Source organism: Phyllobates terribilis, unplaced genomic scaffold, assembly GCF_046119375.1.
Source record: "Phyllobates terribilis strain yellow unplaced genomic scaffold, ASM4611937v1 Scaffold_4__5_contigs__length_816908805, whole genome shotgun sequence".
Taxonomy (NCBI): Eukaryota; Metazoa; Chordata; class Amphibia; order Anura; family Dendrobatidae; genus Phyllobates; species Phyllobates terribilis.
In genome coordinates, this window is record NW_027362764.1 from 645,381,814 (window position 1) to 645,397,907 (window position 16,094).

Consider the following 16,094-nt stretch of genomic DNA (forward strand, 5'->3'; position numbering starts at 1 on the left):
GGATTCGGCAGCATCCCTTACATGAGGCACTCTATAATTTTTATTGTTTTTTTTTTGTTTGTTTTTATTATTATCAATAAAGAATTGTTTTTTAATTTACGATGGATCTCTTCTTTACTTTGGACAGTATGTGATAGCCAAAGTATGGGTATAATTGATTGTATGAAGTGCCATTAACCCCATTGTTTGGACATTGTGGTAATTGGTCATCAGAGGGAAGACTGCCACAGCCACTGCCCTCAACATGAAACAAGGCATCAACCGTGATGTCTATTTCAGGGGCTGATCCAGTCCCTGCTCTACCCAGCGGTGTGGGCACTCAGTGGTCCAGTCCCTGCTCTGTCAATTCCGACAGATGCTCAAGTAGAATTTTGTCACAGTGCACTATTCTTCTCAGTGCACAGTGACAATGCACTCTCTCACCGACTCTAATCAAAATTGAAGAGACAACAACAGAGCGCACTGTCATTGTGCATTGTAAGTATATAAAGAGTGAGCAGAGACCAATGCCAACCCTGCAAGTGGCATCATATCATGCACTGGGATTCTCAAATGAAGCATCATCACACAGGAAGTAGTAAAAAAAAAACAAAAAAAAACGGTTAGACTAGTGAGGGAACGATAGGGAATTTTTAATCAAATTATATTAGAAAAATAGACTAGATTATGATATTAAATAGATAAACATTTAGGATTACAATAAATTTTAGTTTCGGACCACTCCTTTAAGAGAGTCTGCCCCCCCCCCAAAAAAAAACTCTAATTAAACTGCTAGTGCAGTCGATTATGGGACTTAGCCCCCTAGAACAATAATGTTTATACTGAAGCTTTACTGCTTTTACTGTCCAGAAAAAAAATATTTAAAATGTAAATCAGGGCTCCTCGGTGCACCCTTGGAGTCGCCAATTGCTCCATTCACCGCTCCACTCTCTCAATAAGCATGGGGTGCACTGCCCCTTAGCTTGTGTGACAGCACGCTTGCCCAGAGCAAGTGCTGCCTTAACTGAACATTTAAGGAGCCCACCAGCATTCACACAGCGTTAGTGCGTGTGCGCTCTCCTTTATTGGTCATGACTGAAGAGGCCACTCACTATACTGATACACCTTACATTCTAGCAAGTGACTGCTACAATCAGGAGCGAAGAAAAAGAGTGTGCACGCACTAACACTGTGCACCGCTGGGCTCCAGGATTTTCAGTGCACAGATGCGAGTCATTTAAGGCAGCGCTTGCTCTGAACAAGTGAGGACTGTCAATCAAGCTAAGAGGCTGTGCACTCCATGTTACTTAAGGTGACGGAACGGAGCAGGCAGCTGATGGCCACACCAAGGGTGCTTCAAGGAACCCTGATTGACATATAAAAAATGTTTATTTTCCTGGTCAGAAAATGCAGTAAAATCTATAGTACAGACATGATTTTTATAGGGGCGAAGTCCCACTACATGACTGAACTAGCGGTTTAATTGGAGCTTTGGAGGTGACAGTCTCCGTTTAACACTCAAAAGTATCCAAGCTCACCTTGCTCTGTATTTTTATTCTCTTTGTCTTGTGATGGTTGTTTTCTGCTGTCAAGCTGGACCCCAAATGCGCTCCCGAGCGAAGTCAAGGTTTTGGGGTATGATACCTCCATTACATTGAAATGACAGTTTGTTGGACAGAAATCACTGCTATGTAGAGGTGAAATTTTAGACTTGGCTTGTTTGAATGTAGGCCAGGCTCGGTTTTTCAAGACCCTTGAAAACTATATGCAAAAAAAGAAAATAATAAAAAATAATATGAAGCTGCATTATTTAAGTTATTCAGTAATTATCAATATTAATTATAAAGTATGCTGTAGGTAATAGACATTTCTGTCTACCTTTTGGGTAATGTTACTCCTGTTCAAAGAGTTTACTTCACTGCAATAAGCACTCTTGCATATGGACATCCTAGAGGTGGTCGAGGTAACTGGTCTGTCCATTTATTACATGGACGGACATTCATTTCAACACGCACATCTAACATTACATTTTCCCTATTGTGACTGTAGTGGGGGATAAAGAAAACCAAGCAGCTGTGACGGCTCCCGTATCAAAGGGATTGTCTGTGATGAGAAAATGTCTCTCTATATACCTTTGAGTTAAACCAGCAGTAAATTTTCTCCATTTTTACTAATGAGTTTGGCAGATTTACCATTTGACAACCAACATTGGAGTTGTAATAGAGACTTTTAAAACACCGACTGGAGAAACAGAAATAACTAAGAAATGGATGAACATAACAAAGAATTGGAGAACTCACAATTACTGACAAGTGATAGTTTGTTTTTTTCTATCAGAAATAAAAACACCATGATGAAAAAACATAGGAAAAATATCACACAGAAGATTAGTTTAGAATAAGGAAAAAAACACGGGGGCACAGAGATTAGAATAAGGAAAACCTTGTAGTACCTTAGGTCTTAAATTGAGTACGATATTTGCAAAATAGTTTGCAACTTAGAAACATTTAGCAATCACCGCAGTAACCCCCTGGTGCTGTGGCCATAACTATTTACTTGATATTTGGAACATCCATAAGAGTGATTGTTTTTTTGTTGGAAGTGTTAACATTGCTAACCAGACAATAAAGGCTCACACTCACTGTTATTCTATGTGGCAGTACAGATGAACAATTTTTTTTCTCATGCTGATTCGGCATGAGAAAACAATGGCAACATGCTGCGAGTGCATCTGATAATCAGATCATACACACATATACAAGTCTATGGGTTCTTGTGAAACATCGGACTGCACTCGGATATCATCCGAGTCCAATTTACGCGGAAAAAGACAATGGAAACAATGGAGGAATTAAGTTCTCCATCATATTTTTTACAAAACACAGCAGAACACTTCTGTATGTCTGTGCGTTATGGCTGTCAGCAAAACACTGTCAGGCATCCTGTTACAGGTGTACTAAAAAGACAGACATGGAGGGTCGCTATTAGAGCTCATGCACACAACCGTAAAAATTGGATGAGTGCTATCCGTAGTTTTGATGGATAACATTTGTTCCCATGTTATTCTATGGGGCCGCGCACATGTCTGAATTTTTCTTCGGACCGAGTTGGTCTGAGGAAAAAATTGCAGCATGCATGATTTGCATCCAATTATCGGATCACACACGGCCATTCAAGTGTATGGGGTCATGGAAAACAATGGACTGCACTTCAATTTTCATGGACAAACTGTATGGTGAAGGTGGAGAATTTTTTTTTTCTCCACATCTGAGAAAATCGGATCACACTCTGATCAAAGTTTGATCAAAGTGTGATTAGCATAATCGGCCCAATTTTCTTGGATGAGAGAAAAACGGTCGTGTGACCTTAGCCTTAGGCTCCATAACAAACTATCAACAGCCTGCAATTACTTGAATTGAGAAAAGGAGCCCCCCCCTTCTTTAAACCACTTAGATGCTACAATTGTCATTAACCACAGCAACTAAGCAGTTAAAGGGGTTGTCCACTACTTGGACAACCCCTTCTCATTCCTCATGTTTTGCCCCGATAAAATAAAAAGACGTAGTTACTTACCGGTAACGGGATTTCTCAGAGCCCATGACGGGACCACGGAGAGAGGGGATCCGCCCTTCAAAAACAGGAAACCTACAGATAAAAGGGCGGTACCTCTCTCCTGCATCAGTTGTTTACAGAGCATGAGAGGACCACCAGGTTAGTAACACAAAATTTTACAATTTAAGAACTCGTCAGAGACACCACGTGGCTACAACAAGTAACTAATAAGTGTGCGCACCCACACGTGAAGGGAGGGAATGTACGAGTGCCGTCATGGGCTCTGAGAAATCCCGTTACCGGTAAGTAACTACATCTTTCTCCTTCCCCCATGACGGCACCACGGAGAGAATTACAGAGAAGTGACTCTTTATGGGGGGACCACAGCTTCCAGAACCCTTCTCCCGAAAGTAAGGTCTGAAGAAGACGTTAAGTCTAGCCGGTAGTGATTGAAGAAGGTAGAGGGGGAAGACCAAGTTGCCGCTCTACATATCTGCTCTATAGTAGCACCGGCCTTCTCCGCCCAGGAGGCTGCCACCGCTCTTGTTGAGTGGGCCTTCAGTTTCTCCAGGGCAGCTTCCCCACGTGAGGAGTACGATAGTGAGATGGCCTCCCTTATCCATCTGGCCAGCGTGCCCTTAGAAGCTTTCTTCCCCTTACGAGGGCCCTGAAAGCAAACAAAGAGAGAACTATCCTCCCTACACTCTTGTGTCGGCTCTAGGTATTGGATTAGGCACCTTCTGACGTCTAGTGTATGCAAGAACTTCTCTTTCGTGTTCCTAGGGTTGGGGCAGAAAGAAGGGAGGGTAATTTCCTGGGACCTGTGAAATCTTGACGCCACTTTTGGCAGATAGGCAGGGTCAGTTTTCAGAGTAACCCTATCCTCCAAGATTTGTGTGAAGGGGGGGCCTGCCGATAGGGCCTGAATATCACTAACCCTACGAGCGGATGCGAGAGCTACTAAGAGCGCTGTTTTGAGGGACAGAATTTTTAGGGGCGCTTCTGACAGAGGTTCAAAAGGGGCCTCCGTTAAAGCTGAAAGGACCAAGTTTAAATCCCAGGGTGCAGTATTTCGGGATGGGATGGGTCGGGATCTAGATGATGCTTTAATGAACCTAGATACCCATCTAACCCTAGCCAGATCAAAATTGTAGAACGCTCCCAGGGCCGCAACTTGAACTTTTAAGGTACTTGTGGCCAGACCCTGCTCCAAACCCTTCTGTAAGAATTCCAGGATAGCTGACAATGGAACCTCCCCACCCAGCCTGGAACCTGAGACAGAAAGGAATTTCTTCCAGGTTTTCCCGTACAGTTTGGTGGTCACAGGTTTCCTACTTTGAAGTAGCGTGGTGATAAGATTTGGGGAGAAACCTTTGTCCTTCAGAAGAGCCCTTTCAAATTCCAGGCTGTCAAGTGTAAGTTTTAAGCCCGAGGATGGAGAACCGGACCCTGAGAAAGAAGGTCCGGAAGATCCGGAAGAACCCATGGATCGGAGATTGATAACATCCTCAGCCACGAAAACCATGCCCTCTTTGGCCAAAAGGGGGCTATCAAGATTACCCTCGCTTTCTCTTCCCTGATATTCCTCAGAACAGCTGGAATCAGAGCGGTCGGAGGAAAAGCGTAAGCTAGAGGGTAACTTCACGGGATCATGAAGGCATCAACGGCTACGGGGTTCCCATTGGGGTCTAGGGAGCAAAAAGAGTGTTTTCTTGTTCCGATTGTTGGCAAACAGATCTATGGAGGGACGTCCCCACATTTGTACAATCTGCCGAAAAACTGACTGATTTAACTTCCTTTCGCCCTGCTTTAGCTGTGTCCAACTCAGAAAGTCTGCGGTGCGATTTTCTATCCCTTTTATGTGTAGGGCTGACAGGAATTGTAAGTTTTCCTCGGCTAAGTGAAAGATGACCTCTGTCGCCTGCACTAGGGAATGGGACCGTGTACCCCCCTGGTGGTTCAGGTATGCCACTACTACCCGGTTGTCTGAAAAGACCCTCACGTGGTGTCCTTGTAGTGTGTGCGTGAATTCCCGGAGTGCCCACTCTACTGCTAGGAGCTCCTTCATGTTTGAGGATACTAGCTTTAGGCGTTCTGTCCAGATCCCCTGAGCTACAAGGTTGTTGAGGTGAGCCCCCCAACCCCCGGTACTTGCACCTGTGGTCAGGATTTGAGGTGTCGGGATTGTCCAAGGTGTAGCGTCGGCATCCCTGCCCCATGCTAGGCAGGGACGCCGTTCCCCTCACCTCTCCGCTCCGTGCCCGGCGGCTTCCTCCCGCTCTGCTGACAGCGCGCGCTGCTTCCCGGCCTCTGTGCTTAGGGCGCGCGCGCTCCCCCTCTCTTAAAGGGGCCGCGCGCGCCGTCCTAAGGAGTCCCCGGCCAATGGCCGGAGGACCTCTCCATATATAAGGCACCTCCTCCAAAATGGAGGTGCCCGAGCAATGTTGTTGCAAAGCCTTCACTCAACTTCAGCCCTCAGGTCCCGTTACCAGTTATCTGCCAGTCACCTGCCAGGATCCTGCTTGTTACCTGCCAGTCACCTGCCAGATTCCTGCCTGTTACCTGCCAGTCACCTGCCAGATTCCTGCTTGATACCTGCCTGATATCCGCTTACCTGCTTGCAAGCCTGCGGTCCGACGGTCTGCCTTCCGACACCTGTCAGTCTGTCTATGGACCAGCCTGCTCGCTCACCTGGGAGCGCTCACCTGCTACCTGCCTGCTAGCCTACCAGGAGGCTCTGCCATCACTTTACGTGACCATCTGCCTGTCCAGAGACTCTTGCCCGCTCTCCTGGGAGCGCTCACCTGCTACCTGCCTGCTAGCCTACCTGGAGGCTCTGCCGTCACTTGCCGTGACCACCTGCCTGTCCAGAGACTCTTGCCCGCTTACCTGGGAGCGCTCACCTGCTACCTGCCTGCTAGCCTACCTGGAGGCTCTGCCGTCACTTGCCGTGACCACCTGCCTGTCCAGAGACTCTAGCCCGCTCACCTGGGAGCGTCCACCTGCTACCTGTCTGCTAGTCTACCTGGAGGTTCTGCCGTCACTTGCCGTGACCACCTGCCTGTCCAGAGACTCTCGCCCGCTCACCTGGGAGCGCTCACCTGCCACCTGCCTGCTGTTCCTCTACCCAGAGACTGTCCCTGTCACTTGCCGTGACTACCTGCCCTTCTACCCAGAGACTGTCCCTGTCACTTGCCGTGACTACCTGCCCTTCTACCCAGAGACTGTCCCTGTCACTTGCCGTGACTGCCTGCCCTTCTACCCAGAGACTGTCCCTGTCACTTGCCGTGACTACCTGCCCGTCTTCCCTGGGAGCCACCCGCTTCCTTACAAGGACCGCCCCTTGTATAGTAGCTCAGAGGTTCCACCTCCCAGACCCGTTACAGTTTGCTCGGGCCATGGAACCCGGTGGCACCCAAACTCCCTCGCTCTCGGACCTATGCCATGAACTGTCCCGTCAGAGGTCCCAACAGGAGTCCATCCTGAGTCACCTGTGGAATGTCAACTCTCGCCTGGACACTCTGACTGCTACACCAGCAACCACCGCTAGTGTCATGACTCGCAACCCGGCAGCGCCGCTGCCCACCAATACCATGGCATCCTGCCCCGGTCCCTGGCTTTCTGCACCTCCTCGCTTCGGAGGCGACCCCGCTCAAGCTCGGGGCTTCATAAACCAGTGCACCCTGCACTTTGAACTCCTGGCCCACCAGTTTATCTCCGACCGAGCCAAAGTGGCATTCATCATGTCCCATCTCACGGGGGAGGCACTGGCATGGCTTAACCCTCTGTGGGAGAGAGGGGATCCCCTGGTGTCCGACCTGTCGTCTTTCCTCACTGCTTTCCGAAGGGTCTTCGATGAACCGGGACGAAAGACCTCATCTGCCTCCTCTTTGCTACGTCTCCACCAAGGGAGTCTCACCGTGGGCCAATATGCCATACGGTTCCGCACCGTTGCTTCTGAGCTTGCCTGGGATAATGAGGCCCTGGTGTCCATCTTCTGGGAGGGCCTTTCCGGTCGGATTAAAGATGAGCTCGCCGGTCGGGACATTCCTACCACCCTGAATGACCTGGTGTCTCTGGCTACCCGGATTGACATCCGGTTTCAAGAACGTACTAAAGAGACCACCCATGAGAGAAGGTTTCCCCGCCTAGCTCCTACTTTCCAGAAACCTGTCTCCTCTTCTGTCACTCCCCGGGCGCACTCACCCGAGTCCATGCAGATCGACCAGACCAAGTTGGTCAAATCTCGCCAAGAGTCACGCCGAGCCGAGGGGAGTTGCTTCTATTGTGGCAGTAAGGAGCACCAGATTCGTTCCTGCCCGGAGAGGCCGGGAAACTCCAGTGTCTAGGACCGCTCGGAGAGGTCGCCCTAGACAAAAATAAGTCCTCTCCAACCCTGACTTTGTCTGTATCTATCTCCTGGGGAGAGAACCGTCACTTTGAACTCGCCCACCTGGACTCTGGATCCGCTGGAAACCTCATCTCTCAGTCCCTGGTTGAGAAATACCATATTCCCACCAAGTCTCTGGCTGAACCTTTGTCAGTCGCCTCCGTGGATGGAAGACTCCTTCCGGTGACCATCCTGCTCGTCACGGAACCCATAACCCTGCAGGTGGGAATGTGGCACTCTGAGGTAATCTCCTTCCATGTGTTGTCCGGACTCTCCCACTCCCTATTGCTAGGTCTACCTTGGCTCCAGACACATGAAACCGTGTTGAACTGGCATTCCGGTGAAGTACTCCGGTGGGGGCTGGCCTGCCATAAGAACTGCCTGGTTCCGGTTCGTCCGGTTCCGGTTCGTCCGGTTCATCCTCCACCTATCCCAGCTAATTTACCCGGTCTTCCGGCTCCTTACTGGCCCTATGCTGACGTCTTCGGTAAGAAGGAAGCAGAGACATTGCCTCCTCATAGGCCATATGACTGCCTGATCGACCTGGTTCCCGGTGCCACTCCACCCCGTGGGCGTATTTATCCGTTGTCTGCGGCAGAAAGCCGGGCCATGTCTGAGTACATAGAGGAGAATCTGGCCAGGGGATTCATCCGGAAGTCTACTTCCCCGGCTGGAGCCGGATTCTTCTTTGTCAAAAAAAAAGATGGCTCGCTTCGCCCCTGTATTGACTATAGAGGACTCAATCAGATCACGGTTAAAAATAAATACCCCCTTCCGCTCATCTCTGAGTTATTTGATCGTCTTAAAGGCGCCAGGATCTTCTCCAAGCTGGATCTACGCGGAGCATATAACCTGGTCCGTATCCGTCAGGGAGACGAGTGGAAAACAGCATTTAATACCCGGGACGGACACTATGAGTACCGTGTGATGCCCTTCGGTCTCTGCAATGCTCCCGCCGTCTTCCAAGAACTGGTCAACGACATCTTCCGTGACCTTCTTTACTCCTGCGTGGTGGTATACCTGGACGACATCTTGGTCTTCTCTCCGGATCTTCCCACACAACGGAGGGATGTTCGTCAGGTCCTGCTTAGGCTCAGGCAGAACCACCTCTATGCTAAATACGAGAAGTGCCTTTTTGAGCAGACCTCTCTTCCTTTCCTGGGCTATGTTATCTCCCAGACAGGCTTGCGAATGGATCCCGAGAACCTCTCTGCTGTCCTAAAGTGGCCCCGTCCGGAGGGCTTGAAGGCGATACAGCGATTCCTGGGCTTCGCTAATTACTATCGTCTCTTCATTCCTCACTTCTCGTCACGGACTGCGCCCATATCTGCGCTCACCCGTAAGGGAGCAAATCCCAAAGTATGGTCATCCGAAGCTGAGGAGGCCTTCCTTTCCCTGAAACAAGCCTTCTCCTCTGCCCCTGTGCTGCACCGTCCGGACTGCAACAAACAGTTCTACCTGGAGGTTGATGCCTCCTCCTCTGGAGCCGGAGCGGTGCTCACCCAAAAGTCTTCCTCCGGGAGAATGGTAACCTGCGGCTTTTTCTCTAAAATCTTCTCCTCCTCTGAGCGCAATTACTCCATAGGAGACCGAGAACTGCTTGCCGTTAAATTGGCGCTGGAGGAATGGCGTTACCTGCTTTAAGGGGCTCTATACCCGGTGATCATCTACACGATCACAAGAACCTGGCATATCTCCAAAATGCCCAGAGACTTAATCCACGTCAGGCCCGGTGGTCTTTGTTTTTTGCCCGCTTCGATTTCATCCTTCATTTCCGCCCGGCGGACAAAAATGTCAAAGCTGATGCCTTGTCCCGATCCTTCCTGTCCTCCGACCAAGAGGAGGAGCCTATGCACATTATCGAGCCCTCCAAGGTGATGAATGTGGCCCCCTTGGATTTGACTCGTCTTCCACCCAGCAAGACGTTCGTGGCGCCTCCAGACCGTGAGAGGGTTCTTCGCTGGGGTCATTCTTCTAAACTAGCTGGCCATGCCGGCCAAAAGAAGACCTTCCTACTCATTTCCCGGCATTACTGGTGGTCTACCCTGCGTAGGATGTGGTAGACTTCGCCTGTTCATCTTGTGGCCGCAACAAAGTTCCCAGACACTTACCAGCTGGTCATCTCCTGCCGCTTCCCATACCTGTTGCCCCGTGGCAACACATCGCTATGGACTTCATTACCGATCTTCCTGTCTCTGCCGGGTGTACTGTCATTTGGGTGGTCGCGGACCGCTTCTCTAAAATGGCCCACTTCATTCCCCTGCCTGGTCTTCCGTCTGCACCTGAGCTGGCTAAGGACTTTATTCGCCATATCTTCCGTCTCCATGGCCTACCCCTCCACATCGTGTCGGATCGAGGGGTTCAGTTTACCTCACGCTTCTGGAGAGCCACATGTAAACTGCTGGACGTCACCCTGGACTTCTCCTCCGCTTACCACCCTCAGTCCAATGGTCAAGTGGAGCGGATCAATCAGATCCTTACCAGCTATCTCCGGCACTTTGTTAATGCCCACCATTCTGATTGGGTGGACCTCCTTCCTTGGGCCGAGTTCTCTTATAATAACCACGAGAGCGAATCCTCTTCCAAGTCCCCGTTCTTTATTGTCTATGGCCAGCACCCCCGGATTCCGTTTCCCGTCTCCGCCTCTGTGGACAACCCTGCCGCGCAGCCTCTTGTCAGCGAGTTTTCTACCATTTGGGAGAGTACTAGGTCTGCACTTCTTCAGTCCTCCGAGCGGATGAAGCGATATGCTGATAAGAGACGTCTGGATCCGCCTCAATTCCGTCCGGGAGACAAGGTTTGGCTCTCTTCCAAACATGTACGGCTCAAGATACCCTCCTACAAGTTAGGTCCTCGCTTCATCGGTCCTTTCGAAATCCTCAGGCAAATTAATCCAGTGGCCTAAAATTAAAACTCCCGGCCACCTTACGGATTCCCAACTCCTTCCACGTATCTCTCCTCAAACCTGTTGTCTTTAACTCTTTTTCCAACAATCCAGGTACTCCTCCTGCTCCGGTTTCTGCTGAAGACGTCTTTGAGGTAGAGAGTATTCTGGCCACTAAGAGGGTAAGAGGAAAGACCTTTTTTTTGGTAGATTGGAAGGGGTTTGGTCCTGAGGAGAGAACATGGGAGCCCCGGGAGAACATCCATGCCCCTCTCATCCTTGCTAAATTTCTCTCTGGCCTAAAAAAGGGGGGGCCTAAAGGGGGGGTACTGTAGCGTTGGTGTCCCTGCCCCCTGCTAGGCAGGGACGCCGTTCCCCTCACCTCTCCGCTCTGTGCCCGGCGGCTTCCTCCCGCTCTGTGCCCGGCGGCTTCCTCCCGCTCTGCTGGCAGCGCGCGCTGCTTCCCGGCCTCTGTGCTTAGGTCGCGTGCGCGCTCCCCCTCTCTTAAAGGGGCCGCACGCGCCGTCCTAAGGAGTCCCCGGCCAATGGCCGGAGGACCTCTCCATATATAAGGCACCTCCTCCAAAATGGAGGTGCCCGAGCAATGTTGTTGCAAAGCCTTCACTCTGCTTCAGCCCTCAGGTCCCGTTACCAGTTACCTGCCAGTCACCTGCCAGGATCCTGCTTGTTACCTGCCAGTCACCTGCCAGATTCCTGCCTGTTACCTGCCAGTCACCTGCCAGATTCCTGCTTGATACCTGCCTGATATCCGCTTACCTGCTTGCAAGCCTGCGGTCCGACGGTCTGCCTTCCGACACCTGTCAGTCTGCCTATGGACCAGCCTGCTCGCTCACCTGGGAGCGCTCACCTGCTACCTGCCTGCTAGCCTACCTGGAGGCTCTGCCGTCACTTTCCGTGACCATCTGCCTGTCCAGAGACTCTTGCCCGCTCTCCTGGGAGCGCTCACCTGCTACCTGCCTGCTAGCCTAACTGGAGGCTCTGCCGTCACTTGCCGTGACCACCTGCATGTCCAGAGACTCTTGCCCGCTCAACTGGGAGCGTCCACCTGCTAGCTGTCTGCTAGTCTACCTGGAGGTTCTGCCGTCACTTGCCGTGACCACCTGCCTGTCCAGAGACTCTTGCCCGCTCACCTGGGAGCGCTCACCTGCCACCTGCCTGCTGTTCCTCTACCCAGAGACTGTCCCTGTCACTTGCCGTGACTACCTGCCCTTCTACCCAGAGACTGTCCCTGTCACTTGCCGTGACTGCCTGCCCTTCTACCCAGAGACTGTCCCTGTCACTTGCCGTGACTACCTGCCCGTCTTCCCTGGGAGCCACCCGCTTCCTTACAAGGACCGCCCCCTTGTATAGTAGCTCAGAGGTTCCACCTCCCAGACCCGTTACACAAGGAATCCCCTGGGCTAGATTGTCTATGTTCCCCCACCACTCTAGGGAAAGTGTGGTTTTTGCAGATAGCGTTAGCTGCCCTTCTAAATGCCCTCTTAGCGATTTTTCTGCCTCTAAGATTTCCCACTGTAGGGTCCTGGTATTTGAGCCCATTGGACGGCCAGGAAACATGCTGTCAGGGAGACTAGAAGGGACTTGGCTTTCCGTAGGGACAAAGACGGGTGGGACTTTGCCAGTGATATCTGGCCTATGATTTTGTGATTTTTTTCTGTGGGGAGACGACACTCCTGTCTTTTTGACTCCAGCACGATGCCTAGGTATTCCTGTATCTGGCATGGTTCTATTTTGGATTTTTCTAGATTCAAAAGCCATCCTAAGCGAGTAAAAGAATCCATGACCTTTCCCAGATGGGATTTGCAGTTTAGGAAGGAGCTGCCTATTACCAGGAAGTCGTCTAGGTATGGGACCAGGGTGTTCTGTTCCCTTAGATGAGCCATTACCTCTGCAACAACTTTGGTGAAAACCCTTGGGGCTATGGCGATGCCAAATGGGAGGGCCGTATATTGATAGTGTTTGACCACTCCACCCATAGGAACTGCTACTCTGAGGAACTTCCGGTAGTCTTTGTGTATCGGGACGTGATAATAAGAGTCTTTTAAATCCAGGACGGCCATGAAACAATCGGGAAACAGCATTTTTACTGATGATATTATTGTTTCCATTTTGAAGGCTTCCACCTTCAAAAGTTTGTTCAGCTTTTTTAGATTTACAATCGTCCTCAGGAATAATGGAGAATAGAAGCCCTTGCCTTCCTCCACCCCGGGACCTCCAGAAGGACTGCCTTCTCTACCAGTCCCCAGATTTCCTACTCCAAGGCAAGCTGCTCCTCATTTGAGGACCTTTCGGGGGTCACGACAAAGTTTTGCTGAGGGAATGTGAGGAACTGGAGTTTCAGGCCCGATTGTATTAGCCTCAGAATCCATGAGCTGTCGGATATTAACTCCCAGGCCGGGAGAAAGCCAGATAGCCTTCCCCCCACCCGGGGCAAATCCTCATAGGGGAGGCTTTCTGCTATCGTTTGGGGGTTTATTAAATAGGAACCCTTTGATCTTCCTTCTCCTGTCTTCCCACCTATCCTGCTCTTTAGGGGGTTTTCTACGGATAAACCTTTTACTCTGAAAGGGTTTTCTGTAAACAGTGTTAGACAGGATAGGGAACGGCTTCTTATTGTCCCCTGCTTTTTCCAAGATGTCATCAAGGGAGGGCCCAAATAGAAACTCGCCCTCACAGAGGATGGAGCACAATCTTGATTTAGTCTGTAGATCCCTGGGCCAACATTTGAGACAGAGGGCTCCTCTGGCCGCTTTAGCGAGCCCTGTCACCCTAGCACCTAATCTGACGGAGTCCGCCGAGGCGTCAGCTAGAAAGGCCGCTGCCCCTTTCATTACTGGGATAGTTTCAAGATTTGTGTCTCTACATGTTTTCTGCCTCAGTTGTGTTTCAAGCTGATCCAGCCAGACCATTAATGACCTGGCCGTACATGTGGCAGCTACCGCAGGTTTTAATCCCCCCCAGCGGCTTCCCAGGAACCCTTTAGGAAGGAGTCTGCTTTTTTATCCATGGGGTCTTTTAAGATGCCCATGTCTTCAAATGGAAGGGAGTATTTCTTTGAGGCTTTGGCTATGGCGGCGTCCAGTTTTGGCGCTTTCTCCCAAAAGGAACATGCAGGGTCATCGAACGGGTAGTTTCGTTTAGGGAAAAGGAAACCCTTCCTCTCCTTTTTTTTTCCACTCTTTCTTAATCAAAGAAAGAACATGTTCATTTAGTGGAAAAGATCTCCTCTTTTTTTGCTCTAGACCGCTGAACATTACGTCTTGGATAGATTTTTTGGGCCGGGGATCTGCTAACCCCATGGTAGATCTGACTGCCTTAATGAGGCTATTTGTTTCTTCGATAGGGAAGCAGCTCCGTTCTCCTCTATCTGTAGACGAGGAAGATGAAGAGATGGAAGAGTCCGAATCTCCGCCATTCTCAGAACTGCTAGAACCTGACTCGGGGGATATGTTCTTAGTTTTCCTTAACCTTTTACCCCCCGAAAGGATTTAATGGTATCTTCGACCTGTGACTTAATAAGGTCTCTAAGTTCAGAGGCAAATTTCGGGGTTTCCTCGCATATAGTTTGGTCAATGCAGGAGCTGCAGAGTCTCTTATTCCAAGTAGTGGATAGGGCTTCTGTGCATAGTGCACAGGTCATAATTTTTGTTTTCCCCATACTCTTTCTTCCCAGTTCAGGAGGTAGCGCCATCTCTGTAGACGGAGTCCTCCTGGAAGATGTTGAGGTTGAGACTTTGCTACGCTGCGACGATCTGCCGGAGCGCCCGCTTCCACTGTTACGGCCCTGGTGCCCCCTTTCTTCCGGCTTCTTCTTTTGTTGGGTTGGAGGTGGTGGTGACGACTGAGGAAGCAGATCTTGCTCCTCAAGCAGCTCCTGGTCACTCTTTTCTTTTTCTCTCTCTCTCTCTCATATATATATATATATATATATATATATATATATATATATATATATATACACATACACAGTACTGACCAAAAGTATGTACACACCTTCTCATTTAAAGATGTTTCTGTATTTTCGTGACTTTGAAAATTATACATTCACACTGAAGGCATCAAAACTATGAATAGACACGTGGAATTATATACTTAACAAAAAAGTGTGAAACAACTGAAAAAATGTCTTATATTCTAGGTTCTTCAAAGTAGCCAACTTTTGCTTTGCTGACTGATTTGCACACTCTTGGCATTCTCTTGATGACCTTCAAGAGGTAGTCACCGGAAATGGTTTTCACTTCACAGGTGTGCCCTGTCAGGTTTAATAAGTGGGATTTCTTGCCTTATAAATGGGGTTGGGACCATCAGTTGTGTTGTGCAGAAATCATGTGGATACACAGCTGATAGTCCTACTGAATAGACTGTTAGAATTTGTATTATGGCAAGAAAAAAGCAGCTAAGTAAAGAAAAACGAGTGGCCATCATTACTCTAAGAAATGAAGGTCAGTCAGTCAGAAAAATTGGGCAAACTTTGAAAGTGTCCCCAAGTGCAGTTGCAAAAAACATCAAGCGCTACAAAGAAACTGGCTCACATGAGGACTGTCCCAGGAAAGGAAGACCAAGAGTCACCTCTGCTTCTGAGGATAAGTTTATCCGAGTCACCAGCCTCAGAAATTGCAGGTTAACAGCAGCTCAGATTAGAGACCAGGTCAATGCCACACAGAGTTCTAGCAGCAGACACATCTCTACAACAACCGTTAAGAGGAGACTTTGTGCAGCAGGCCTTCATGGTAAAATAGCTGCTAGGAAACCACTGATAAGGACAGGCAACAAGCAGAAGAGACTTATTTGGGCTAAAGAACACAAGGAATGGACATTAGACCAGTGGAAATCTGTGCTTTGGTCTGACGAGTTCAAATTTGAGATCTTTGGTTCCAACCACCGTGAGTTTGTGCGACACAGAAAAGGTGAACGGATGGACTCTACATGCCTGGTTCCCACCGTGAAGCATGGAGGAGGAGGTGTGATGGTGTGGGGGTGCTTTGCTGGTGACACTGTTGGGGATTTATTCAAAATTGAAGGCATACTGAACCAGGATGGCTACCACATGCTATTCCATCCGGTATGATTTAGTTGGACCATCATTTATTTTTCAACAGGACAATGACCCCAAACACACCTCCAGGCTGTGTAAGGGTATTTGACCAAGAAGGAGAGTGATGGGGTGCCAGGCCATATGACCTGGCCTCCACAGTCACCAGACCTGAACCCAATCGAGATGGTTTGGGGTGAGCTGGACCGCAGAGTGAAGGCAAAAGGGCCAACAAG

General features: G+C 49.6%; 1 protein-coding gene across 1 annotated transcript in view; it reads right to left on the reverse strand.

Moving 5' to 3' along the window:
- The window catches only part of PREX2 (phosphatidylinositol-3,4,5-trisphosphate dependent Rac exchange factor 2), a 538,104-nt gene that overhangs the window by 181,002 nt on the left and 341,008 nt on the right, over positions 1–16,094 (reverse strand). Inside the window, exon 24 of the mRNA XM_073679425.1 lies at positions 1,518–1,740. Coding sequence (XP_073535526.1) covers positions 1,518–1,740 — 223 coding nt within the window. The remainder of the gene's footprint in view (positions 1–1,517; positions 1,741–16,094) is intronic.